At 35.7% G+C, this 27655-nt stretch overlaps 1 protein-coding gene across 1 annotated transcript in view; it reads right to left on the bottom strand.

The window, feature by feature from the left end:
• Nucleotides 1-3066: 3066 nt before the first annotated feature.
• LOC118356607 (probable ubiquitin carboxyl-terminal hydrolase FAF-X) overlaps nt 3067-27655 on the bottom strand; it is a 150223-nt gene continuing 125634 nt past the window's right edge. Inside the window, 14 exon segments of the mRNA XM_035725858.1 lie at nt 3067-4616; nt 5666-5761; nt 6358-6570; nt 6713-6869; nt 11293-11381; nt 11469-11689; nt 12120-12305; nt 14577-14706; nt 15261-15486; nt 16085-16208; nt 16868-17615; nt 18731-18872; nt 19748-19921; nt 26179-26369. Coding sequence (XP_035581751.1) covers nt 4479-4616; nt 5666-5761; nt 6358-6570; nt 6713-6869; nt 11293-11381; nt 11469-11689; nt 12120-12305; nt 14577-14706; nt 15261-15486; nt 16085-16208; nt 16868-17615; nt 18731-18872; nt 19748-19921; nt 26179-26369 — 2835 coding nt within the window. The 3' untranslated portion in view covers nt 3067-4478.

Consider the following 27655-nt stretch of genomic DNA (forward strand, 5'->3'; position numbering starts at 1 on the left):
GGCCCAGGAAGACATGGAAGAGAATCTAGCATTCTTTCCGAAAGCCTGGATAATTGTAAATGGTTATTAAGAAATGAGCTAAATAAAGCAGATACTGATATACTGTAGCACCACTGGAGGTTGGTTGAACTAATGGGACCTCGTGGTGGTTCCTCATTAAAGGACCCAGAACAAATCTTGTCTTGAACTCCTTGAGGCAGAGCCCACTGTGATTCTAAGAGCTTTGCTAAAATCTAATGAAGGCTAAAGTTGGGAGAGTGGGGATGCAAGAGTTGATGGGATTAAGATGAGTTTGGATGAAAACTGGAATGGGGAACACATTTTTCCTAATGAGTACTGTAAAACAAAAAACTTTTGTCTCCAGGCCAATCCTGATTAGATATACTAAATGGGAATCCCTAAATAAAGGTTGTCAGTTCGAAACATTATAGGATACAGGCCCTGCTATTTGTAACTTTTTTAAAAGATTTTTATTTTTTGACAGAGAGAGACAGTGAGAGAGGGAACACAAGCGGGGGGTAGTGGGAAAGGGAGAAGCAGGCTTTCTGGTGAGCAGGGAACCCTATGCGGGGCTCGATACCAGGACCCTGGGATCCTGACCTGAGCTGAAGGCAGATGCTTAAGCAACTGAGCCACTCAGTCATCCCCAAATGGTGCTTTATCGTAATGCCTAGCCATAATAATATCTGACATTTGTGCAAGACATGGTTCTGTTGGGAAGGCATAGCAAATGTGATTTCATAATTCTTGGTAGCTTGTTCTGTAATCAAACTGAATCATGCTTTTTTTAAAAAGATTTTTATTCATTTATTTGAGATAGTATCAGAGAGCATACGTTGGGGGGGAGGGGCAAAGGGGGAGGGAGAAGGAGGGTCTCTGCTGAGCAGGGAGACTGATGATCCTAGGGTCCTAAGATCACAACCCCTGAGCTGAAGGCAGACGCTTAACTGACTGAGCCACCAGGCGCCCCTGAATTGTATTTTTAAATAAAGATTTTAAGTAATCTCTGCTCCCAAAATGGGGCTTGAACTCATAACCTCAACATCAAGAATTGCATGCTCTACAAAATGAGCCAGGCAGACATTCCTAAATTGGAACTTGACTATACTGTGATACTGACATGCTGGTAAGATTCAACTACTTTATGTAAACAGGTCTTATGAGAATGCTAATTATTAATCAAATGTACTGGCAGACTGAATTAAAGCCTCTTTAGGAAATAATACACACAGGATATGATTGGCTGAGAGAGAACTAGATGTAAGTACTCATCACCCAACTTCTACGGTAAAGAGTTCTACACGAATTCATCGTAAGATACAATTAACAGTATAACAAAGAAATGAGCAAGTTAATACAAAAGTATGAAAATGCATGTAATGTTTATAGGATATGTTATCTTTAACTCTATCCCTATGTATACTGGTTCCTCCAAATGTTAGGCTTATCCATAGTGTTAGTATAATGTTATATGTCATATAAATATACCACTAAATGTAGATGCTCAAATATAATTTTTTTTTAAAGATTTTATTTATTTGACAGAGACACAGCAAGAGAGGGAACATAAGCAGGGGGAGTGGGAGAGGGAGAAGCAGGCTCTCCACTGAGCAGGGAGCTTGATGTGGGGCTTGATCCTAGGATCCTAGGATCATGACCTGAACCGAAGCAGACGCTTAACGACTGAGCCACCCAGGCGCCGCTAAATATAATCATTTTGATGTGGCCTGTGTAGGAAAGTGTACCTCATCTGAAGAAAGGTTATCTCTAAGCTCAGAATGTCCTGCCCCATACACTGTCTTTACGGGTTGGTCTTCAGTTTCGGCAGACAGTGCACTATAACAATGTGAGGCCTTTTGGCCTTGTGGCATCAAGTAATCAAGCATGTCCACAAGATTGAGCCAATAAAAACTCTGGTCATCAAGCTTGTATGAGCTTCCTTGATTGTTAATACTCTGTGCATATCATCATAAATGATTATTGGGAGATCGTGAGTCAGACCCTTAACTGACTGAGCCACGCAGGCACCCCAGTAAAATTTCTTTATAACCTCAAAATCAAGACTTGTGTGGCCATTCACTGATAGGCATAGAACAGCAAAAATATTTAGGTGCCTAATATGAATATTTCAGCTCTCATACTATAGACTTTGGGTCTAATGACTGTCACACTCTTTTTTTTGTTTTTTAGTGGTAATTTCGCTGTTTAAAAAACGGCCCCCAAGCAAAGTGCTTAAGCGATGCCCAGTGTTAAGCACAAGAAGGCTATGTGCCATGCCTTAAAGAGGTATTACATTATAGATAAGGGTGGTTTAAGAATGAGTTACAGGGCTAGAGCTAGAGCACTAACTCAGTTATGTGTCTGACTCTTGACTTCAGCTCAGGTCTTCATCTCAGAGTCATGCGTTTAAGCCCTGCATTGGGATGGGATTTAAAAAAAAAAAGTGGTGTTGGCATGGAGTTCGATGTTAATCAGCAACATTTGATAAATGAAGAGTCTTTAAACAGAAGCACAAATAAAGTTATGTACTGACTGATACATGAAAATGTGACTAGAAGCTTACAGGATCCTAACCCAGTATATCCTAAGGAATACAGGCTCAATATTCGTTTGTTAACTCCACATTCCCAGTGATAGAACCACTGTAAATAATGACTACAAAAATGTGACAAAAGTATAAGACTGATTAACTTAGGATTTTTAAAAAAAGTGCCAACACTTGTTTTTCATTTTTCTAATAAAAAAAAGATTTTATTTATTTATTTGAGAGAGAGAGAGCATGAACAAGGGGCAGGGTGAGGGAAAAGCAGACTCCCTGCTGAGACAGGAAGCTGGAAACAGGGGTCAATCCCAGGACCCTGAGGCTCTTGACCTGAGCGGAAGACAGACGCTTAAGCAACTGAGCCACCCAGGTGCCCCAAAGAGTAAATACTTTTAAGCACAAAGACGCAATGTCTGAAATGTTGAATTCAGTGTCATGCGAATATATGCTATACATATAGTTAATTTTAATGTATAATACTTAAGAACAAAAGAGTAACAAAAAACAAAAACACACAAGACAAATTCTTCTTAAATCAAATTCTATTTGTGAATTCAGCAAAATAATTTCTATAAAACAAAACAGCAAAATATTTAAATAGTATAGGACAGGCCGTATCTGTTTGCAGGATATTTGGTTTTTAGACAGGTTTCAAAATATTACACACGTTCAAAAGTTACCAATTCTTTTTTAAATACAGTATTAACTCATGAGTTATAGAATCCTGAAACCAATGTTTATTCTAAAATAGTACTTCAGAATTATAGCAACTAACCAGAAGTTTATGTTTTAATTAAATACCACAACATAAAGAGTTTTGGAATGGAAAAGGAACTGGGACAATTCTTGCTTTCAAGTAAAATTGTCACTGACTAGAAAAATCAGTCAGATATCTAGGTGCAAGGGTACTTCAAAATATTGTGGGATTTTGATTATGTCCAGTTCAGTGGTTTCTGTAAAAGTTTCACCTAATAAACTCTATCATAAAACAAAACAAGCAAACAAAATACAGTCATCTATTATGCTCCACACATTCTGGGGTAGCAAAACTTTGCATATTCTTTTTAATGTTTTAAAATTCCTATAACCAATATTTTCACATTCTTTACCCCAACAAGAAAACTGAACTGTCAAACTTAAAAATTAAGAATATATGAGTAACTGAAAACTGCCTCTTTGTCACATTTTTCCTCTTGTTTTATATGTACTCTAGGTGTAAGAAATAAAACCTCTGGGTAACACAACTGTCACTCTGGGGAAACTGCTGTCACTCAGGTGATTTTGTCTTCGCTGGCTACACAAACTTAGTGTGAGGCCATGCTAAATGTTACAGCATCACTGTAGCTTTTAAAAGTGATTAACCAGAATAAAAAGGTAATGAAAAATATCCAGACACAATGTTACATCACCAATTTTTCCACATCATCCATATAATTCAAAGGTTACCAATAAGCCTTACATGGCTCTAGTAACTAGAATTAACAAGAAACCAATGGTGTGATTATTACGGATGGGCTGTTTTATATTACTTTTGGTTTTATTTTTGGTAAAGGATTTGATCCAACTGCATGAAGCAGACAATACTGGATGCAGAATGCAGCACACATAACAAGAAAATTATTTTTTTGTAGAACTCTGACTCTTCATCAAAAAATTTTTTTTCTTGGTTAAGAATTAACAGTCAAACATTAATATACTATATACATCTTTTCCATTTACATATTAGTATCAGCCATTTAATACAAAACACTATACACTTTCCCCTGCAGGTGGCTTATATATATTGACAGCAAATTTCTGCAAATGAGACAGTGAATAGACTTTCCACTCCATGTTGAACAGTTTCTCTAGTTTTGAATACTAGCCAGACACAGAAAAAGTTTGGACAGTAAGGCCTGAGTGCATGGTCTTAAAGGAAGCAGTTATGATAGGTATTTCACTGATCCTTCATTTGAGATGAGGATACTTCTTCATTGCCTTCAAAGTTTTCTTGTGCATGTTGGCCAGTTTTTTGATGGTTGTTCAAGTGTTGTGCTGCTGGCCCTGTATATGGCTGTCCATGCACATGATTATTCTGAGGGTGAAAGAGAGCCATATGTCAAACTTTTCATATCTTAAAATTAAAATAAAAAATCATGGGATAATGTTTGTCTAAAAGTAGACATGTCTCTTCTAGGGATTTATCTTTTAAAAACAATCAAGCAGTAGTTACAAAATAATCAATTCTAATATTCTAAAGAATGTAAGTATGATATGATGAATTGTTTTGTGAAAATGTGACTTTGTGATAAAATTGGATTCTACTTTCACAAGGGAAGTATTTTAAAATGTTTATCACCAAATGCTCTGCTTAAGATGATTGTTCCTCTGAGTGTGGTCCATAGACCAGCAGCATCAGCATCACCTGGAAACTGGTTAGAAATACAGTCTTATACTCCACCTCAAATGAATCAGAAATCCTGGAGTTGGGAACTTAACAACCTGTTTTTAACAAGTGCCTTTACATGATTCTGTGACATATTAAATTTAAAGACCTCAATTAGTCATGTTTGTGGTTCAAACTTAGGACAATCTTTGAGAAACATTTCCCCAAATTCTTGTTTTTGAATGAAAGCTGAACTGTATATTGAATGTATAATGAATATTGAAATGTATATTTCTTACCAGTTTTCATTTTTCCCCAGTGAATCATCTATTGAAATCACTCAACCTAATTTTATAAAACATTTTTACTGAAAAGGAATACTGGGGCAAAAGTAACCAAGATATGTTTGTCTTAATGTTTCTTCAACAGTTATTAATTTTATATTAATGTGAAATATCACACATTTTTATTAATTACAGCAAGTAGCACAAGAGGACTGCCCAACTGGCCAGGAAAAATGCCATAAGGGTAGACTGAAATATGTTGCAACATGACATCAACTCTAACCACACTCTTCCTCTGATCATCCTGGCAAAGTTATTCTAAATAATCCCTTTATTACATTATAGTCACAGCCAATAATTTACAGAATATGTAAAGAAAATAACGAAATTCTCTTTAGGTAAAGTACAAAAACTTACTGAATAAAAACAGAAACAAACAAAAAAACATAAAAAACCCACCAAAGTCTTCTTTACCTGTTGACAGTGAGATCCAGATGAATGAGGATACAATGGGGTATCTTCTGGTAGAGATAACTCATGCTCATCTGGGGCATCCTGGTCATCTGGCTCCTAATTTTAAATAAAGAGATTAGTAATTTGATTATGAAAGCAACTTTAAATTTATTTTAATTTCCTCTTTTGAGAAAAAAGTCTTAAAAATGCACCCGCTGGGGGCGCCTGGGTGGCTCAATCATTAGGCATCTGCCTTAAGCTTAAGTCATGGTTCCAGGGTCCTGGGATCGAGCCCCGAATCGGGCTCCCTGCTCGGCGGGAAGCCTGATTCTCCCTCTCCCACTCCCCCTGCTTGTGTTCCCTCTCTTCCTCTGTCTCTAACAAATAAATAAAATCTTAAAAAAAAAGTGCACCTGATTGCTTTAACATTTTTTCATTTAAAGTAAATAAAATGATTAACAATTAGAGAAAAAAATTAGATTTTCCCAGATATGTAATTTTTAGATTCACAGAAATTTCTCCAAAATAACTCTAATAAAGGAGTTAATAAGCTCCTTTGAGTCCTTAAAAACAAAATCAAGCAACAAAAAACATTAAGGCCAACAAAAGTGCAACACAATTTTTTTTTATGTAATAGACATTGGCCTATAAATATAAAAAATTACTTTTCTTTCTTCCATTTTTATCTGCTGCCCCTTGATGGCTTTTTTTACCTCCTCTGGACAGATTTCACAAGCTTTTGCAAGAGTCATCCTTGCACTATGTGATCTCTCTAAGAAATAACCATTTGATGTTTCATTGCTTTGCACTGGAGGAGACCAATTATTGTAAGCATATGGAGGATTGCCAGTATAAGGTCTTCTTTCAAGTTCATCTCCAAGCCATTCCACTGCCCAGGTCCACTTTCTTTTAAGATCTCCATTACCCTTCAAAAGAAGAAAAAAATTATGTGAAAAAATTTAGAATAATTTTCAATGTTAATTTAAATTCTAAGTCCAAATTTTCACAATTCTTTTAAAGCAGTGAATTATGATACAGATTATCACATGATTTGAGAAAAATTCTCACCTGTAATATCTGGTAAGCAACAGGACAATTGCTAAAGAGTGCTACCATACATTTTATACACTGGTATGCTCTTTTTTGATAGTGATTCTTAGAGCGTTGGATTGTATCAAACAAACCATCTCGATCATCTGGGATTCCTTTAAGTGCATTATGAATTCTAAAAAAGAATCAGATATAAAAATTTGTAGTATCTAGTAGCTAAGACTGTGCCTACTTAGTGCTGTTCAATACATGTTTTGACGTAATCATCAAATCCATTTAACCCTAATTTCCTAGGTAATTATAAACCCATTTTATAGATGAAAAAACAAGTATGGGGCGCCTGGGTGGCTCAGTTGGTTAAGCGACTGCCTTCGGCTCAGGTCATGATGCTGGAGTCCCTGGATTGAGTCCCGCATTGGGCTTCCTGCTCAGCGGGGAGTGTGCTTCTCCCTCTGACCCTCCCCCCTCTCATGCTCTATCTCATTCTCTCTCAAATAAATTAAAAAATCTTAAAAAAAAACAAGTACAGAATTCAGTTTGCCTAATGTCACTGAGGTAGCAAGTTGGAGAGATGGCTAAAGTCTGACTGAGAAGTCTGAAGTCTTACTCAAATTATTCATCCAATATTATCTTGCTAACTATAATTTAAATCCATTACTAATAGTGAATTAAGGATTAAAATTAACTACAACTATGTCTGTAAAACTGCTCCAGTTGAATATAATTTGAGTTTCATCAAATTACTTTGAGTCAGATCATTCTTTTAATTCATTTTAGAGAAAGAAGGGAGAGTGTTTGTGCACATGTGCAGGAGGCAGGAAGGCAGAGGGAGAGGTAAAGAGAGAATCTCAGGCAGACTCCCTGCTGAGCACAGAGTCTGACAGGAGGCTTAATCCCACAACCCTGAGATCGTAATCTTAGCCAAAACCAAGAGTTGGATGCCTAACCAACTGAGCACCCCCAGGTGCCCTGCAGATCTTTATTTATTTTTTTAAAGATTTTATTTATTTGACAGAGAGAGACACAGTGAGAGGGAACACAAGCAGGGGGAATGGGAAAGGGAGAAGCAGGCTTCCCGTGGAGCAGGGAGCCCAAAACGGGACTCATCCCAGGACCTTGGGATCATGACCTGAGCTGAAGGCAGACGCTTAATGACTGAGCCACCCAGGCACCCCCAGATCTTTTTTTTTTAAAGACGGCAGAGTCTAGTGTGTATGGAAGTGAAGTAATTTGACAGTACAGAATGAACTTGAATTCTAATCATCAGAATACACATATGGCGGGTAACACAATTTTTACTGGCAAGAGTACAACTTGGCTGATTCACTAATAATCAGATTGTATTGCAGTTCTAACCAAATCTCAGCATTACATTTTATACAACCAATTATTTGTTTTTCTCAAAAGCCAATTTAAAATTATTTATGGGCAAAACATGCCTTCTTTCTTTTAGAAAGACCAAGATAAAAAGTGTCTAGAGAAATTCTCCTTTTCACCATTTACTTACTAGACCATCATTATATTCCAAATCAGAAACAAATTTTTTGGTTTTGTGTGTGTTGTTTTTATTTTGGTTATCTCGACCCATAATGTGGGGCTTGAACTCCCGACCCCAAGATCAAGAGTTGCATGCTCTTCTGATTGAGCCAGCCAGGTACCTGTTTTGTGCTTTTGTTTTTACTATACACATACATAATCTAAGTCTTGTTTATCTTGGAATATTATAGTATTGTAGTATATACTCTATATATACTTCTACAGCTTTAAGTGATAATGAAGTCAGTCAGTATTTTTGCCACGTTACCATTACTACAACTGATTTTCATATACCATTGTAAATCATATTGTCTTTCCCTGTTCTGTTGCCTATAACTGGTCTGGCACATAGCAGATACTTTGTAATGTATACTGAATAAACTAAATGTTCATTAAAATCTGACTTCTTTGTGGAATTTAAGAAACAGATGAACATGTGGGAAGAGGGGGAAAAAAAAGAAAAAAAAGGAGAGAGAGAAAGAAACCATGAGACTTAAGCACAGAGAATACAGTGAGTGTTGCTGGAGGGACGTGGGTGGGGGATGGGTCATGGGCACTAGGGTTGGGATGATCACTGGGTGTTGTATGTTAAGTGATCAATCACCAAAATTTACTCCTTAACCAGTATTGCACTGTATGTAGAAGTCAAATAAAAATAAAATCAAAGTGTCATGATACTGACACTGATAGGTACTGAGTAATAAACGTGTATAGGTTGGAACCTGTAATACTTTTGTCTAATGGTGACTGGTTTTGGTTAATGCTATTTTGACATTATGGATCTGTTTGAAATCTGTGATGACTAATTAGGTGACAATTTAAAAATATTAATTCAAAAAGACTAGTATTTCTAGTCCCCCTGAAATTCAAGATTGTAATGATTATGCACTACAAATTTAGAAAATAATGTAGGGCGCCTCGGTGGCTCAGTCGGTTAAACGTCTGCGTTCTGCCCAGGTCATGGTCCCAGGGTCCTGGGATCAAGTCCTGCGTCAGGCTCCCTGCTCAGCAAGGAGCCTGTTTCTTGCTCTCCCTGCTGCTCTGCCTACTGTGCTCTCTCTCTCTCCGACAAATACATAAAATTTTAGAAAAAAAATGCAGGGTTATTTTAATCTTTTTCTTTTGATTATGACTAATGGGTGACAATATGCTTATATTTGTTTCCTTTTAAAAGAAACTTTTATAAAGTAATGCTTGTGGGAAGAGAAGTGAGGGATATTGGGTAACTAATTCTAAATCATCACTTCGGGGCCCCTGGGTGGCTCAGGTGGTTAAGTGTCTGACTGTTGCTCTCAGCTCAGGTCTTCAGCTTTGGACTCCAAATGTGTGTGGAAACTACTTAAAAAAAAAAGAAACTCACCTGTGGGCAGAATTTTATGGGAAAGAACATACAGAGGAATTTGGGGAGAAAGCCTTAAAATAGATTCTTTAGTTCTAAAAAAATTATCACTTTTCGGGTGCCTGGGGGGCTCAGGCAGTTAAGCGTCTGCCTTTGGCTCAGGTTATGATCCCAGGGCCCTGGGATGGAGCCCTTTACGGGGCTCCCAGCTCAGTGGGTAGCTTGCTTCTCCCTCTTCACCCTGCTTGTGCTCTCTCTCTCAATTAAAAAAAAAAAAAAAAAGAGGTTATCACTTTTGACTCTTCATATACTTATAAAAACCAGTAACAGACTACAATTACTTTTAGAAACTAAATGTTACCTATTATAACTAATTAAAAAACAAGTATAGGGTCACCTTGGTGATGCAATCAGTTAAATGTCCAACTTTTGGTTTGGGCTCAGGTTGTGATCTCAGGGTAGTGAGATCGAGCCCTGTGTGGAGCTCTTCCCCAAGCGCAGAATCTGCTTAAGACTCTCTGCCCCTCCCAAGTGCCCCCATCCTATCTCCTCCCTACCCTGGCATTCACTAAGATAAATAAATATTTAAAAATGAAACAAAACAGAACAAAAAACTCCCAAGTATAATATAATCCTAAAATAGTATATATGGAACTTAAATACTTATCAAAAGACTGAGCTAGTTTTCTTAAAAAACAAAAAACAAAACAAAGTAAAACACACTAAGGAGAAGGAAAAAAAACTAGTATTAAGAGTGATATTGGAACTTTAGGTGAAAACATTAAAAATGAAACAAAACTGAAGTAATGAGACAGTTCATTCATTCTAATTTTTTAAAAAAGATTTATTTATTTGAGAAAGGAGACAGATAGAGCACAAGTAGGGGGATGGCAAAGGGAGCAGCAGACTCCCTGTGAAGCAGGATCCTGAAGTGGGGCTTGATCCCAGGACTCTGGGATCATGACTTGAGCTGAAGGTAGACGCTTTTTTTTTTATAGATTTTATTTATTTGACAGAGAGAGAGAGACAGCAAGAGAGGGAACACAAGCAGGGGGAGTGGAAGGGGAGAAGCAGGTTTCCGGCTGAGCAGGGAGCCCTAAGTGGGGCTCGATCCCAGAACCCCGGGATCATGACCCAAGCCAAAGGCAGACGCTTAACAACCCCCCAGCCACCCAGGCACCCCTGAAGGTAGATGCTTAACTGACTGAGCCACCCAGGTGCCCCTTCATTTTAATTTTTTAATTTTTCTTTTTTACCAGGGCACCTGGGTGGCTGTTAAGCAGCTGCCTTCGGCTCAGGTCATGATCTTGGGTCCTGGGATCGAGCCCCGCATTGGGCTCCCTGCTCAGCAGGAAGCCTGCTTCTCCCTCTCCCACTCCCCCTGCTTGTGTTCCCTCTCTCGCTGTGTTTCTGTCAAATAAGTATATAAAATATTAAAAAAAAAACTGTCTAAAAAAATTACTTTTATTTTTATGAAGATTTTAGTTTTAAGTAATCTCTACACTCAAACTGGGGCTCAAACTCACAATCTTGACATGAAGAGTCATATGTTCTATCAAATGAGCCAGCCAGGCACTCCTAATTTCTTATTATTGTTTCTAAGATAAAACATTCTTAACAGAGCTTCAATAAGTAAAAATGTATTTGGCAGCTGGTAACTTCAATTATTATTTCTAGAACCTAAAAAATGTAATTATTCTGATAGCAAAAACTAGGTATCCACCTGTGAGTCTGCCAAGAATCTTCAATAAGTAAAATCTGCAAAAGTAAATCCAAATATGGCCGAAGTTCATAGGTGTATGAATATGCAACCTAGAACAAGTAAAATATAGTTGAATTACTAATTTAAAGGAAACATGAATCAAGTTATGGACATATGAATGTTTATTTTCCTTTAACCTGCCAGAGAAGTTCACTGAGGACAGTAGATGAGAACTGAGGATTCTCCCAGCAGCAAAAACGAAGCAATTTGAGGGTTTCCTCTGAGTTACTGCAGTCTTCAATAATTTTCTTCACATAACTTGTTCTCACAAACAAAATGTCTGCCACATTCTGCTGAACTGGCATTATAGGCTGTGATAAATTGGGATCACCAAAAGGATTGGGAAGAGGGGGATTACCTAGAATAGATTTGTCATCAATGAAAAGCCAATAAACTTCTGTACAAAATTACAATACTGAATTTTTTACTTAAAAAACTGACTATAAATTAACTTTCTTAGGTCCAATAAAACATTCACTAAAATAATCAGATATATTCTAAGATGGTAAGATCCAAAAAAATGCAAACACTGATACTGAAGATAAAAAATTAAAGTTAAAATTCTTAAGCCAACCATTTCATAAGTAAGGAATTTATCACAGTAGGTAGTAAATTTTTAAAAATTCTTTTCGAACATGTGAAACAGCTTCTTGGTTTTAAAAAGTAACAAAAGCATGAGCTTTCAGACTCTTAGTTCGTTTTTATAAATATTTAGAGATTTAATTAAATAATACAGAAGTCTACCATTATTGTTAAGTTATGATACAGAATAAAACAGTCTACTTTACCGTTGATTGAAGACTGCATTCTTGATGAGACATTGCAACAGCGGATCAGCTGAGACACTACTGAATATAACTTGCCCAATTCAGCATACTGGTATTTGATTGGAGGACCTGGTCCTTCATCTAAAGACACTAGCATAAATGTAGCAGGTACACTCAATTTTAGAAGCTGTGTCTTTTCTGCCATACCTATCAAAAAGGGGAGAATCTATGTTGGAGAAGTAAAAACAACTGGAATGGCTAGTGTTGCACTAAGAAAAAGTATTTAATATAGCTACGTATAGTTTTATGAAAGTTCATCTACTGTTTAGACTACAGAAATACAGACAGAACAGAAAATACATTGATGTAGTTTAATTATTCTAACTGAAATTGTGATTGTGGCATTCCAGTAACACTGAGCTCTAAAGGAATTATACTGTTTAGGGTCTAGAGACCTACATGGCAACACTCACCAATATAAAGTAAAGGTAGGGGCACCTGAGGGGCTTAGTTGGTTACACGTCTGCCTTCGGCTCAGGTCATGATTCTGGAAGGTCTTGGGATTGAGCCCCTTGCCAGGCTCCCCCTGCTCAGCAGGGAGTCTGCTTCTTCCTCTCCCTCTACCCTTCCCCAACCCCCACCCATGCTTTCACTCTCTCTCTCAAATGAATGAATAAATAAATAAATGAATAAATGATTATTATTATCTTTAAGAGTTTATATTTATTTATTTGACATAGAGTACATGTGCACAAGCAGGGGAAGCTTGTTTATGTGATACCCTCCTTCCCTCTTAACTATAAGATTCCCAGAATCTCAATTAGAGATACATAACGGAAAGAATAGTACACTACAGAGACAATGGGAGAAAAGAGAAAAAAAGTAAAATTTTCTAAAAGTCATCAGCAGTGACTAATCAATTAGTTGATTAATTAAGTTCACACAGATTATACTTTACAAAGACGAACGTTTGGATAAACAATTTAATCTTGGATACAAAATATCTGTAATGAAAATGATCTCTGGGGTGCCTCTGGGCAGCTCAGTCGATTAAGCGTCTGCCTTGGCTGAGGTCATGATCTCAGGGTCCTGGATCCAAGTCCTGCGTCAGGCTCCCTGCTTTTCCCTCTCCCTCTGCCTGCTGCTCTGCCTACTTGTGCTCTCTTTCTCTCTCTCTGACAAATAAATAAAATCTTAAAAAAAAATTTGGGTTATTTTCATCTTTTTCTTTTGATTATGACTGATGGGTGACAATATGCTTATATTTGTTTCCTCTCCCTCCCCATCTTATACTCTTGCTCTCAAATAAATAAAATCCTTAAAAATAAATAAATGACCTCTGAATCAATTCCTCATAAAATTCTACTCAAATATATGCTAATACTGCAAAATTTTTAACTAAACCACATCTCAAAAGATGAGTAATTCTGAGCTATTGGTGTATCAACACCTGAATCACCAATGCTTAAATTCTGTAATGTAAATGTAACAAACTTACTCTTTCTAAACTCTTAACAAACAGTAATTTAAAAGAATATTAAAAATATCAGAAAATTTCTCATGTACATTCTTGACTATCCATCCAACAGAAAACAGTGACTAAGTGCTACTGTGCAAAAAGCCCTGATCACAAGAACTTTATACTCTAGTTGTGGTGGGCATGACAGAAAAAACCTTAAAATCTAATCAAAACACAACAGAATAAGCCTAACAAAACAATATAATGTAACACTTTAGGTAAGCGCTCTGGAACAACTGAGAAGAAATGAACACAAGAAAAGCATATTTTGAAAACAGTTACTGATACTGATTTCAACAGAGTAACTTACATACATTTTTCACTGACTTCAATTTATTTTAACAAAAACATAGGTACAGAGCACCTTCTTTAAGAAGTGATTCTTTTTTTTTTTTTTAAGATTTTATTATATTTGAGAAAGAGAAAGAAAGAGCATGAGAGGGGGAAGGGTCAGAAGGAAAAGCAGGTTCCCCTGCTGAACAGGGAGCCTGATGTTGGACTCGATCCTGGGACTCTGGGATCATGACCTGAGCTGAAGGCAGTTGCTTAACCACTTGAGCCACACAGGTGCCTGATAGCAAGTGATTCCTAAATCTGACAAATACAACCACCTGGGATCCTTTAGAGAATGGTTTTTCCTATCCCTAGAAATTCTGATTCATATCATGTGAGATATAGCCTGTGAAACAGTATTTTTAAACCAGGATTAGGAGATAAAAATATAAGAAATACTAAACTTAACAACTATCAAGGAAATAATTTAAGTGCATAAATTACCAGAATCCAAAATGAGAACTGACATTAAAAAGTTAAAATCTGCAAGGGATTTTAACATCATAAATACAGAATACTGCTTATATTTCAGAACAAATTAGGTCTCATCACTGCGTTAAAATACATTCATCATTTAGTACTAAATATGAAACAATACATTATATGGAATTATTAAAAATTCTTACCTAAATTAGCATACATTACAAACAGATTGAAATATTGCTGTAAATGACGGCCATGCTCTGAAACTTCCCTTCTGAGGAGATTTAATACTGCTCTTAGTAAGTGATCACTCAAGCTTAAGTTATCACATGCCTGTGAAGGATAAAATATTTTATTAGCAACAAGATGGAGAAAAGGATACTTCCTATATATATGTTTGCATTAGGAATGTGTGTGTGTGTGTGTGTGTGTGTATGTATATATATATATATATACACATGACTGCATTAGGCAGAAATATCAGGAAGTAAATTACTTAAAAATAGTTGCTTTTACAGAGATGGAAGGAAGAGCTGGAAATTTTACTGTAGGTATTACTGTTGTAACCGAAAAAAAAAATCCATAGTTTTATGCTAAATAGGCTACTTAAAAGATTCAAATTTAGCATTATAAAAGTCCTCCCTGAACATATGTAATCTGAAGACTTACTACATAACTGCTAGTAACTAAATAAACAGAAGGAATTTTCCTTACATTCTGAAAGCACCCAATAATCATACTCATTGGTGTGAAATAATTTTAATAAATATATGCATGCTTGTATATATATGGTATATGTGTTAAACAAATGCGTATGTTTAGTGATTTGATTTTGCAGGAAACAGGATTTACTCGTATTTTATTGTTAGAGAAAAGCTTTCAATTACCTGACCAGAAAGTCCAGGAGATGTAAATGATGAAGGACAAGGCCCATCTTGCAAAGAAAAATGTGCAATAAATACTATAAGTTTTGCAAATGCACCCCTCACTTCTGCACTAGGGCACTCGAGGAGATATTCAGAGAAGCGATTTGAAACATTAAAAAGAACATTATGAGCAAACCAAAAACGCACATTTTTGCTATGACGGAGAAGAAGGCACAGTGCATCATACCTAAAACAGAAAAATATATGAATATCAACTTTTATTAATGTTCTTCTGTTTTGATTTCTAGAGTGAACCAATAGACTTCTATGAATCAAATAAAAAAGAAAGTTCTTCTCTAATTAATGGTCATGGTTGGTTCTAGTACAAGCATCAGAACTGTGACTTGATCTAGTCCACAGTCACAAAATGAATTAAATGAGAACTTGTGTAGATGGATGCAAATGTATTTTCCAAAAAGATGCTGAAACAGCTGTTAGATCAAGATATTGTAATGTCCTCCATACTTTTACAATTAGAAACTTAAGACCATAAACACTTAAAAAAAACTGCTGTATTTTTGAACTTAAGTCAAAATTCCATCTAGATAAAGCTTAAAACTTTCATGATGAAACAGTAAGAGCTATAATTTAATAGAAATAAGGAGTCAATTTTTGAATAGAAGGCATACTAAGATTAAGCAATTTTAATATTCTTTTCAACATTACTACCAAATTTTTATCCTATGTTTGAAATAAGATTCTCATGGTTAGGGAAAAATAAAGCAGTGCAGTATTGATGCAAACCGACCATGAGTATAATATGAATAAAATTCAAAGCCATGTACCAATCACTGGCAGGGCCACGGACAATTTTCTTCGTGTGAAATCCAGTGGTAAAGAGGAATCTAGCTGCAAGTTGAATACTAATCATAGTGATTTCTTCTGCTTCAGGCAACAAGTGATCTTGTCCTTTAAAAAACATGTATGTAATCAAACATTTTTATTTAAACATATTTAAACAAATGCCCAATGTTAAAATGATCTTAGCTAAAAGTAATCTTTAGTGCCTATCTTAGTACTTCACCAAACCATGTTTCAAACTAATGTTTAAGTCAAGTAAATTGTTATAAATAAAAGCTCTTCAATGTTTCTAGATACTATCACTACTCAAAAATACAGGGATATTAAATACTTGACTTTAACATAATGAACGAAAAATGCTGACACTGGGAAGCCTGGGTGGTTCAGTGGGTTAAGCATTTGCCTTTGGCTCAGGTCATTATCCCAGGGTCTTGCCCTGAGTTCCAAATCGGGCTCCTTACTTGGTGGGGAGTCTGCTTCTCCCTCTGCCTGCTCTGCCTGCCATTCCCCCTGCTTATGGTCTCTTTCTCCCCGCCTTCTCTCTGACAAATGCATAAATAAATATCTTTTATTAAAAAAAAGCTGACATCTTTAAAATAAAATGCTAATTATTTTCTGGAAAAAAAAGGAAAAAAAAACTGAAGGAAACTGAAGGAAACCTTCAGAAAACTGAAGGAAAATATTAATATGCATTTATGGCCAATAAAAAATTCTGTAAGTTAAATAAAAATTGTTTATTAATAAGAAGCTAAATTCCAGAAACTTACCTTGAGCAGGGCTTAGATAAATACCATTACATGTAAGCAGTTTTTTTACAAACTGAAAATATTCTAAACTGTACTGCATTCGGTTATGCATGAATTGCACATTTTGTTTTCGAACACTCCTCTCAATGGCTGGTGACATAATTTGATGGGGTCTTGTGATAGTAAGCTCTGATATATATCTTATCATCTGATCATCTTGGTCTACTGTGTCCATTCGTTCATAAAAAAGTATATAAGCATTCCACCATCTTTTTTGCCGCCTGTACGACATCCGCTTCATCATATGATCAAATACTTCTCCCATGTACTCTCCACCAAAACACTGATTTTTCATTTCTTCATCATCATCCATTTTACATTCTGTTACATCTCCATCATCAAATTTATACCAGCGATTTCTCTCACCATCTTTACCATTCCTTTGAATGATGTAAGAATAATAATGTCCTCCACTTGCTTGACCACTGTGTACAAGCACACCCACAAGTCTGTATTTTGTGCTTCCTGTTGTCTCACTTTCAGACTGCTCATTCTGTTCTATCAACTGACTGTGTGGGTTTACATTATTTCCTTCCAGTTTTGCAACACCTGGTACTGTGTAAGGTTCCATGTCCAGCTCTCGTGGAAATTCAAAATAATCATTGAATTTAATTGCACATTCTCTTTCCCAGTCATAGTCAAATCGTTTCAATTGGATAGCAAGAACAGGAGGCAACTTTTTAATTAGCAAGCGCTTTACTGTATCAACCTACAATAAACAGTGAATATAAACAGGGGCTTTTATAACCCAAATAAAAAATAAAAAAATTTAAAACTTTATGATCTGGATTTATTCAGAAATAGAGGAGTACATGATGATGAATACAATTAAGATCATTTTGTTACTACTTTTTCAAAACTTTTATACCAAACCTAAAAATACATAATTAGTCTCATGTGACACAGAAATTAATGGCTACATGTTTCCATACTGCTATTTCTATCTGATCATGTTATTTTTCTAATGTTTATTTTTATGCTAATGAACAGAATCTGCTATAAGCAAACTTCTTAAGAAATACTGTACGTAGTAACAGCATCTACTACCTATGGCACTTACGGCCACATAGTATACTAAATGCTGCACACATATTAACATATTTAATTCTGACTGTTCTAAAAAGCTCCTAACTCAAGGTTCATAGTTTAAAATATGGGAAGGAAGAATGGAAAGATGTGTACAAAACAGGCTGCCTCAGAGGAAAGTGACTGAGACCTGTAGGTAACAGACAATATTGTGGCTTCAGAGATCATGATCTATATGATGTTTAATGTCAGAATAATACAGGTAGTTAGGAGATGAGAGTAGGGCTCAGAAAAATATTTCTGTAATATCTATCATCAAAGACATGTTATCATTCCATCTTTAACTGTTTAAGTGGCTGGAATAAAATGAATTGGGCTGAAAAAATGAGATCTGGTGTTTAAAAAAAGTGCAAGTGGTTATGAAAATCTGATGTAACCAGATAAAATGAGTGATTCTAAACATGACGAGTAACATGGAATATAAAAGAGGAGCAGTGTTTTCTATTATCAGCCCTTCTGGTTTAAGGAATTCAATAGCAACTGTGACATCTAAAATGAATCATCCAAATTAAATGTTTTTTTGTAGTCCACTGGCTTTATTTTCTCTCGAGAGTTTCCTTGACAAATCTCTCAATAGTTTCCCTGATAAATCTTTAAGTTACTGTGACTGCCTCTCTGCCACAACTGTAACAAAGCAGAGTAGAAAAGTGGTATATTTTGAGGTTGAACAAAGCAACTCTGACATCTTCCAGTTCAGTTAAACATTATCATTGATTTTTAAAACCAGACAATACTTACCTTTTTATCACATTTTTCACATCGATATGCATTTGCACCTTCCAATAAATCTCCCTTGATATACTGTTCCAAAGAATCAAGAAGGTTTTGGTGATTTCTAATATCTACATTCAGAGTTGTAAAAGATTCTTCACACTCGTATCTAAAGGTATTATTTTAAGAGAAAATCAAAAGGATTTATTCCTTAAGTTTCTAGTTATCCTTTAGCTGTAAACTTGATGCAAAATATATTTTTAGTCTTTAATATATCATGTTAAATATATTAGTCAAGAGTTATTAATAAGCTTACTTAAGTTTGTGTGGACACTGTGTATTAGATTAAAAAATTTAGTTTAAGTCATCTCTATCCCTAATGTGGGGCCCAATCTCATGACCCTAAGATCAAGAAACTCATGCTCTACTGACTAAGCCAGGCAAGTGCCCCTATATTAGATTTTTTTTAAAAGATTTTATTTATTTATTTGAGATAAAGAGTGAGACACAGAGCACAAGCAGGGAGGAGAGGGAGAAGCAGGCTTCCCGCTGAGCAGGGAGCCTGACGAGGGGCTCCTTCTCAGGACCCTGGGCTCATGACCTGAGCCGAAGGCAGATGCTTATCCGACTGAGCCACCCATGCACCCCTATTAGATTCTTAATACATACTATTGCTTATCATCACCTTCATAAAAAACCTTCTAGAAAAAAAAACAGTTAAAGAGAGGCATATCCATCCATATTTCACAGATAAGGAACTGGAGTGGAAGTGAGAGGGGGCTATCAAAGAAAGAGATTAATTTGGTACACTTAACGAGGAAGAGTGGTGATTTGAAGTTAGGCTTGTCTGACCTCACTGGTTAAGTTCTTTATATTCTCTCATACTGCTTGCTACCTATGTTATGTGTTTAAGTAGTAATTCATGGGGTCGTGTGGAGCCTGCTTAAGATTCTCTTTCCCTGGGGCACCTGGTGGCTCAGTCAGTCAGTTAAGGCCTCAGCTTATACTAAAATTGGAACAATAAAAACCTTAATTAGCACTTACCTATGGGGGCAGCCTTGGCAAATCTTCTGATCAGCAAAGGAACCTCCCAGGACTTGACTTAGTATAGCTGGATGTCCTAAAGCTTTTAAAGCTTCATCTAAACTATCCACCAAAGAATTAAAAAACTCTAAGGCATCATGTTGTTCCCGAAGATTAACAGGTTCACCCCAAAGCCTTAGAAAAAAAAAATAAAGTTAAGAACTATACTATGTCCCCAGAATATCCATATCTTACTTTTCATAACCACAACAAAAATGTCAGAAATCTAAGCTGAGCCTTTATTCATATAGGAAGTAGAAATAAAGCAATAAACACTATCTACCGAGTAGTAATGGTAATGGAAGTGAAGGTCACACTAAAAACTGTACTCCAGTGTCAAAGAATTACCAAGAAATTACGGGTAGCAGGCTTTAAAAATGGTGTCCTAAAAAAAAAAAAGAACGGTGTCTTCTATATGAAACAGTGTATTTGTGCATTCTGAATGCAAGTAAAGAGCATTAACATGAGAAGGAAAATCCATTCTTGTATGGCTGTTATAATTAACTACTGACATTTAGTTCTGCTTAAATCTTGCATGCCATATTGCAAAGGTTACAGCAATTTATTCTTAACCAAGGTGATTTTTCCAAATGAAAAAAAAAAAAGCTTTATCCTGTTCTTTTGTAATTTCTAGTAATCCAAATGAATTTATGATTTAGTTCAGAGGTGCCTGGGTGGCTTAGTCAGTAGAGCATGGAACTCCTGATGTCAGGGTTGTTGAGTTTGAGCCCTACACTGGGAGTAGTTTACTTAAAAGAAAGTTAAAGGGGCGCTTGGGTGGCTCAGTCGTTAAGCATCTGCCTTCGGCTCAGGTCATGATCCCAGAGTCCTGGGATTGAGCCCCTCATTGGGCTCCCTGATTGCCGGGAAGCCTGCTTCTTCCTCTACCACTCCCCCTGCGTGTGTTCCCTCTCTCGCTGTGTCTCCCCTCTGTCAAATAAATAAATAAATCTTTAAAAAAAAAAAAAGTTAAAAAAATAAAAATAAAATTTAGGCCAACAGATTCTGAGAAGACAAAATACCAAGTGTGTGAACAAAAAATGAGAACTGTTGTTGCTACTATCAGGTTATGATGGATATTAGTAACATTTAATGGTTATAGAATAATAATATACATAAGGGAATAAAATATATTCATTTTCAGCAAAACATATGGTAAAATGTTAAATTTGGTAAGGAGGTTTATTATCTTTTGTGTGTGGTGTGCTTTTACAATTTAAAAAACTAGCAGCTTATTTTTTATTTTTAGCTGCTTATTTTTTAAAATTATTTTTAAATTTACAGATAGTAACATTAAATCTTTTTGGAGCACAATGTGTATCTTACCAAATGCAGACAGATGTCTAATGACCACCACAATCAATATACCAGACCATATCTCAGTCCTCACCCCCGACCCCAAATCTCCTAATGCTACCATGTAGTAGTCAAAACCTTCCATACTCTAAATTTCTAGAAACTTTTTTCGTTTTTATAGTATTGAGAGTACTGTTTTTCAAAGTTACTTAAGTTTGATCTTTCATTTTTTCTGGCATTAATGTTTGGGTCAAACTAATACTTTTTTCCTACCATTTGATTTTTAAAAACAATTTTGAGATAATTGCAGAATCACAGAGAGTTCTAAAAAAATAATATACCCTCTGTGCCTTTTGTACAGTTACTCCCAACGGAACATCTTACAAAACCACACAACAATATCAAAATCAGGATACTGATAGTGATATAAGCTCCAACGTTACTGAGATTTCTACAGGCTTACTTCTTTATATCTGTGTGCTATTTAGCTTTATGAAATTTTGTTAACTTCTGTGTTGTGTGTCTACCCTGGTTAAGATACAGAACAGTTACCATCATAAGGATCTCTCAAGCATTCATTCTACAATCACACCCATCTACTTGCTACTCATTCCCAACTCTGGCAAACACTAGTCTGTCTTTCATTTCTAAAACTTTGTCATTTCAAACATTTTATATGAAGAGAATTATATAGTATGTAGCCTTTTGGATTTGGCCTTTCTCAGTCAGCAAAATGCTGAGATTCAACCAAGCTGCTGCATGTACCAAGAGTTCATTGTTTTTTAGTATGTAATATAGGTATACCAATTCATTTAACTACTGAGCTGTGGAAGAACATCTTGGTTATTATTCCCAGTCTGGGGCTACTCAGAGCTGCTCTGAATATCTGTGTACAAATTTTGGTGTCAACCTAAATTTCCTTTTCTCTGGCATAACTATTCCTGACTGCAACTATGGATTATATAAGGAATTGCTAAATTGCTTTCTAGGACAGCTGAATTATTTTGTATTCACAGCGGCAACAGGTGATCCCATTTCTCAGTACCCTAGCCAGTATCTGGTGCTGCCACTAGATTTATTTTACCATTCCCATATGTGTACTGAACTCTGACATGCTTTTCATCTCTTTACTTTTAATTCACAGCATTAAATTTAAATTTGGTATCTTGCATGGTACAGATAATTGAGGCCTGATTTTTAATTTCATCTAACAATCTGTGGCTTAAGGACCAATTTGACTTTATATTACTACTGATATAACTGAATTTAGTCATATTATCCTATTATTTCATTGTTTGTCTATCAGTTTTTTCTTCTCTACCCTTTTGAGAATTATTTAATTATATTTTTCTATTTCAATGAAATCTGCTTTTTATCTACATCTGTTATTTTTTGTTTGCTCTATAAACAGTCGTAACTTATCATGTAGAGTTTATGTTTTGGCATTCATATAACACAAAGAAGCGGGGCACCTGAGTGGCTCAGTTGGTTAAGTGTGTGCCTTCAGCTCAGGTCATGATCCCATTGTCCTGGGATCGAGCCCCATATTGAGAGCCCTGCTCCCTGCTCTGTGTGAAGTCTGCTGCTCTCTCTCCCTCTGCCTCTCCCCTTGCTCATGCTCTCTCTCAAATAAATAAAATCTTAAACAAAAACAAAGAAGATTCATAGCCAAATAAATAACGGCCTTTATTTTTCTGTTAAAAATATTAAATGTATTACATTAAAAATACACATATATTTTTAAAGATTTTATTTGACAGAGAGAGACACAGCAAGAGAGGGAACACAAGCAGGAGGTGTGGGAGAGGGAGAAGCAGGCTTCGCACTGAGCAGTGAGCCCTATGCGGGACTCAATCCCCATGACCTGAGCCGAAGGCAGACACTTAATGACTAAGCCACCCAGGTGCCCCTACATTAATAATATATTGAATGATTTCCTTTTCACTATTATTTTTGCTTTCAATATTTATACAAACTAAATAATAAAAGAAAAACAGAGTACTGTGAATACACAGTATTTCACATTTCTGATATTCTTATTTTTGAAATTCCAAATTTTCCCTAAGTAAATTATCCCCCTCCAAAGAAACTTTGTGAGGAAATTCATTGCACATTTCCCTTTGAGAATGAATGGACTTTTCTCTCCTTCACTACTGAAGAATATTTTCACTGAAAATAGAATGTTAGGATATTTTCTATTGTTTATTAGTGTCATACCAAGAAATCACTGCAAAATCCAACGTACTGAAGTACTCTGCCTTTGTTTTCTTCTAAAAGTTTTTTTTTTAAAAAGATTTATTTATTTTGAAAGAGTGAGAATGAGAGAGAGAGAGAGAGTACATGAGAGGGGGTTGGGTTAGAGGGAGAAGCAGGTCCTCACCAAGCAGGGTGCCCGATGCGGGACTCGATCCCGGGACTCCAGGATCATGACCTGAGCCGAAGGCATTCGCTTAACCAACTTAGCCACCAGGCGCCCTCTTCTAAAAGTTTTATATTTTGTAGTTTTATTTCTTATGTTTACATACTTGACCCATCAGTATTAATACATATGATGTAAGGTCAAGATCAAATGGTCAAAGACTGAAAGCTTTTTTCTAAGATCAGGAAAGAGGCAGGATGTCTTATTTCTTCATAGCACTGGAAGGTCTATAGCAAATACCAATTGGTAAATTAAGAAACACATGTATCTAAACTGGAAATCCTAAAGATTCCGCAAAAAACTGTTAGAGTTCAAGGAATAAATTCAGCAAAGTTGCAAGATATAAAAATCAACATGTAAAAATCAGTATGTGGGATTATTGATTCATAGAGTTTCAGTTCCGAAAAAAAGAAAGAAAAAAATTCTGGATTTCAGTGATGGTGCACAAAATGTAAATGTGCTCAATGCCAATGAACTGTACACAGAAAAGCATTTAAAATACTCTTACGTCATACACGTTTTTAGAACAATAAAAAAAATAGTGCATTAGAGTGGAAACCTGAAAAAGAAAAAATAGGTAGAAGGGCTTTCCTCAAATTTTAAAAATTTTGTGGATCAAAGGAACTACCAAGAGAGTGAAAAGCAAATCCACAGAATGGGAGAAAGTATTTGTACATCACTTATCTGTAAGGGCCTAGTACGATGGTTATACAAAGAACTCTTCATAACACAGTAACAAAAAGACATGGAGAAATAACTTGAATAGACACTCTCCTTAAAGCAAAACAGGGCAATAAATACATTAATAGATATTCAACACTATTATTCATGAGAGAAATGAAAATTAAAACCACAATAAGGTATCACTTGACACCAACTAGGAAGGCTATCACAAAAACAAAGGGAAAAGGAAAACACAAAAAATGAAAAATAAAATACTGATTATTAAAAAACTGTAACCATCAAATTTTGCTGATGGCAAAGTAAAATGACTTAAAGGACATGGAACAGTTTGGTGGTTCCTCAAATATTAAACAGAATTACCATATGACCCAGCACCTATACTGCTCACGTGTATGTACACTAATAAAATGAAAATGTAATCTTATACAAAAACTTACACAACATTAATGCTGATAAGAGCACTATTCAAATAGCCCAAAGAAAGAAACCACTGAAATGTCCATCTATTGATGAAGAAATAACCAAGCTGTGGAGTATCCATCCACATAATGGAATATCATTCATCCATGAAATTAGGTTCTGATACATGCTAAAAAATGGATGAACCATGAAAACATTATGCTTTGTGAAAGAAGTTGGATGAAGAATGCTATATTACATAATTAAAATTATATGAAATAATGAAAATAGGCAAATTCATATAGAAAGAACATTAATTTTTTTGTCGTTGGAAGAAGGGAAGACTGGAGAAAAACATTTTGAATGCATTAAACTGGCATTGAATTGTACTTTTTTTTTTTTAAAGATTTTATTTATTTATCTGACAGAGAGAGACACAGTAGGAGAGGGAACACAAGCAGGGGGAATGGGAGAGGGAGAAGCAGGCTTCCTGCCGAGCAGGGAGCCTGATGTGGGGCTCGATCCCAGGACCCTGCGATCATGACCTGAGCTGAAGGCAGACACTTAACGACTGAGCCACCCAGGTGCCCCTGAATTGTACATTTTTAAACAGTTACAATTCACGATGGTGAATTTCATGTTATGTGTCTAGAATATAGATAGTACAAAAGGGCTCCATTAAATGGAGAAAGTAACTGTGAAGACAAAAACATATTTAAGCACAAATACATTACAAATTTAGTAAATACATTATAATTCAGGAGCAAAACTATCTATAAATCTTGCTATATTTGTAGAAATATACAGAAATACACAAAATACATACACATGTACAAATAACTGAATGAAAGATTTTAAGACAACAGCTTGAAACACAGTAGCACAGTAATTTGGGAAAAAAAGAAATGTTGACTAGACTACTGAATAAAATCTTGAGTCAGACACAAGATAACCTAAGAAAAACAAAAGTACTGAAATCACTAGAGGGGAGAGAAAAGTATAGGCAGGTGACAAAACTAAAAAAGGAAAGGCATATATCTGGAAAGAAGCAGCATACATGCAAATCAGTCTTTTGCCCTAGATGAACAGTTCAATTTGTGGAAGAAAGAAATTTATAGATTGATAATGTCATTTTGGTATCATATACAGATCTATCATACAGAGGTCTACATATATCTACATAGAACTATCAGCCAACTGTAGTAAATGGGTTCTGATCCTGCATTTAAAAAAATTACACTACTAAATGTTAAACAACTTGGTAAATTTAAACAGTAACTTAAATGTAGTGATATTAGAGGGTTTTTTTTAGATAATATCATGGTTATGCTTATTTAAAAAAGAGATACATAAATGAAAAGCCACACATATATATATATATAAAATGTCTAACATATGTTTCAGTTGAGAACTGCTGACTACGTGGTAATTTTTACGTCCTTCGGCCAAGACAAAGAAAAGACTAAGAAGGACGTTAGAATAATATCACCTTGTTTAAATATTAAATGGTTATACATTCTAACATATACAGAAATTTAAACTTAATATACTGACATTTTTATAAAATCAAAATTATCATCCACCCATAATATACCTGAACTGTTTCCAAAATCCTCTGGGCACATAGTATTGTAGTCGGGAAGCAGCTAAATGACCAAAGATGACCTGAAGATGTCTTAGGACACCAATATTGTATTCTTTCCTATCTTCTGTCTTACTCAAAGCTGGTTTGTCTTCAAATTGATGAGGATATCCAAATACATCATCTCGGGGATCAACATTACTCTAGAGACAAAAAACAAATAAAGAAACAAACACAACAAAACACCAAAACCAAAAACAAAAGAAAAAACCCATCATTGATGAGCTAATCTAACTGTAGAAGCTGAGACAAATAAAATCAGTAAATGAATGATCTGCATTATTTTATATTCCATGTTTCCAAAGCACACAACTTTCAAAATTTACAGTATTAGTGCTTAGTCCTATAATTTCACAGATGAATTATCATTTAAAAATCATAAAATAATCCTGAGAGGCGCCTGGGTGACAGTTAAGTGTCCAACTCTGGTTTTTGGCTCAGATCATTATCTCGAGCCCAGCATTGTGCCCTCTGCACCCAGTGGGGAGTCTGCTTGATATTCTCTCCCTTTCCCTCTGCCCCTCCCACTCATGCTTTCTCTAAAATAAATAAATCTAAAAAAAAGAGGAAGAAGAAGAATCCTGACCATCCACTGGAGATAGAATAAGAAAAAAAAGATAAAGTTCAACAGCCTAGATTGAGACAAATGAATATTTATTGTAAGTAGAAATAAGTTAGCTTTGCAGGATTCATTTTCTTCTGGAGATAATGCATTTTTCACAGATTATATGAAATAATTCTTGTGGCATTATCAGAATTATTAATAAGTACAACAATTAAGACTACCTTTGGTAGAAACAGCATAGACAGAAGCTCTGAAGGTCTTAATCACACTATAAAGCAAAATTTAGTTGTTAACAGAGCACTGAACACCATTTCATATGGTTTGCTCTGTGTCAGAGGCTTCTGATAGAAGTAGACAACACCCAGTTCCTGCCATTGAGAAGGTTACAATCTAGGAAAACAACCTAGTAAACAGACAACCACAATGTACTGTTCAAACAACGTAAAGCATACGGTTATCAAGCAGCAAAGAAATCTGGCACCTTGTCTGTAGTTTCTGCATTTTGCCAGTATGGTTAGCCATGTCTATTTATGTTTAATTCAGCATCCTACCAGTAATATGAGCTACAGAACTAAGATTTATATCCCAATTTTCTCTGCAACACTGGTTCTTAACTAGGTACTAGTGTGGACACCTCAAACGGGGATTCTTTAAAAAAAAAAAAAAAAAGTAAACATAGTCAGATACTACTGTCTGGATGGTGTGATTTGTTGGATATGAGAAGAGTGCAGGCAGCTGTATGTTTCAGACTCTCCATGACCACTGGATAGCCAAACTAATTTTGGTCACTGAAGGCAAGAAGTACAGGAATGGGGGAAGAACCACTTACTACAATTACAGTATTTTCTGTCTTCTCTGTTAATT

The sequence above is a fragment of the Zalophus californianus genome, chromosome Y, assembly GCF_009762305.2.
Source record: "Zalophus californianus isolate mZalCal1 chromosome Y, mZalCal1.pri.v2, whole genome shotgun sequence".
NCBI classification, from domain to species: domain Eukaryota; kingdom Metazoa; phylum Chordata; class Mammalia; order Carnivora; family Otariidae; genus Zalophus; species Zalophus californianus.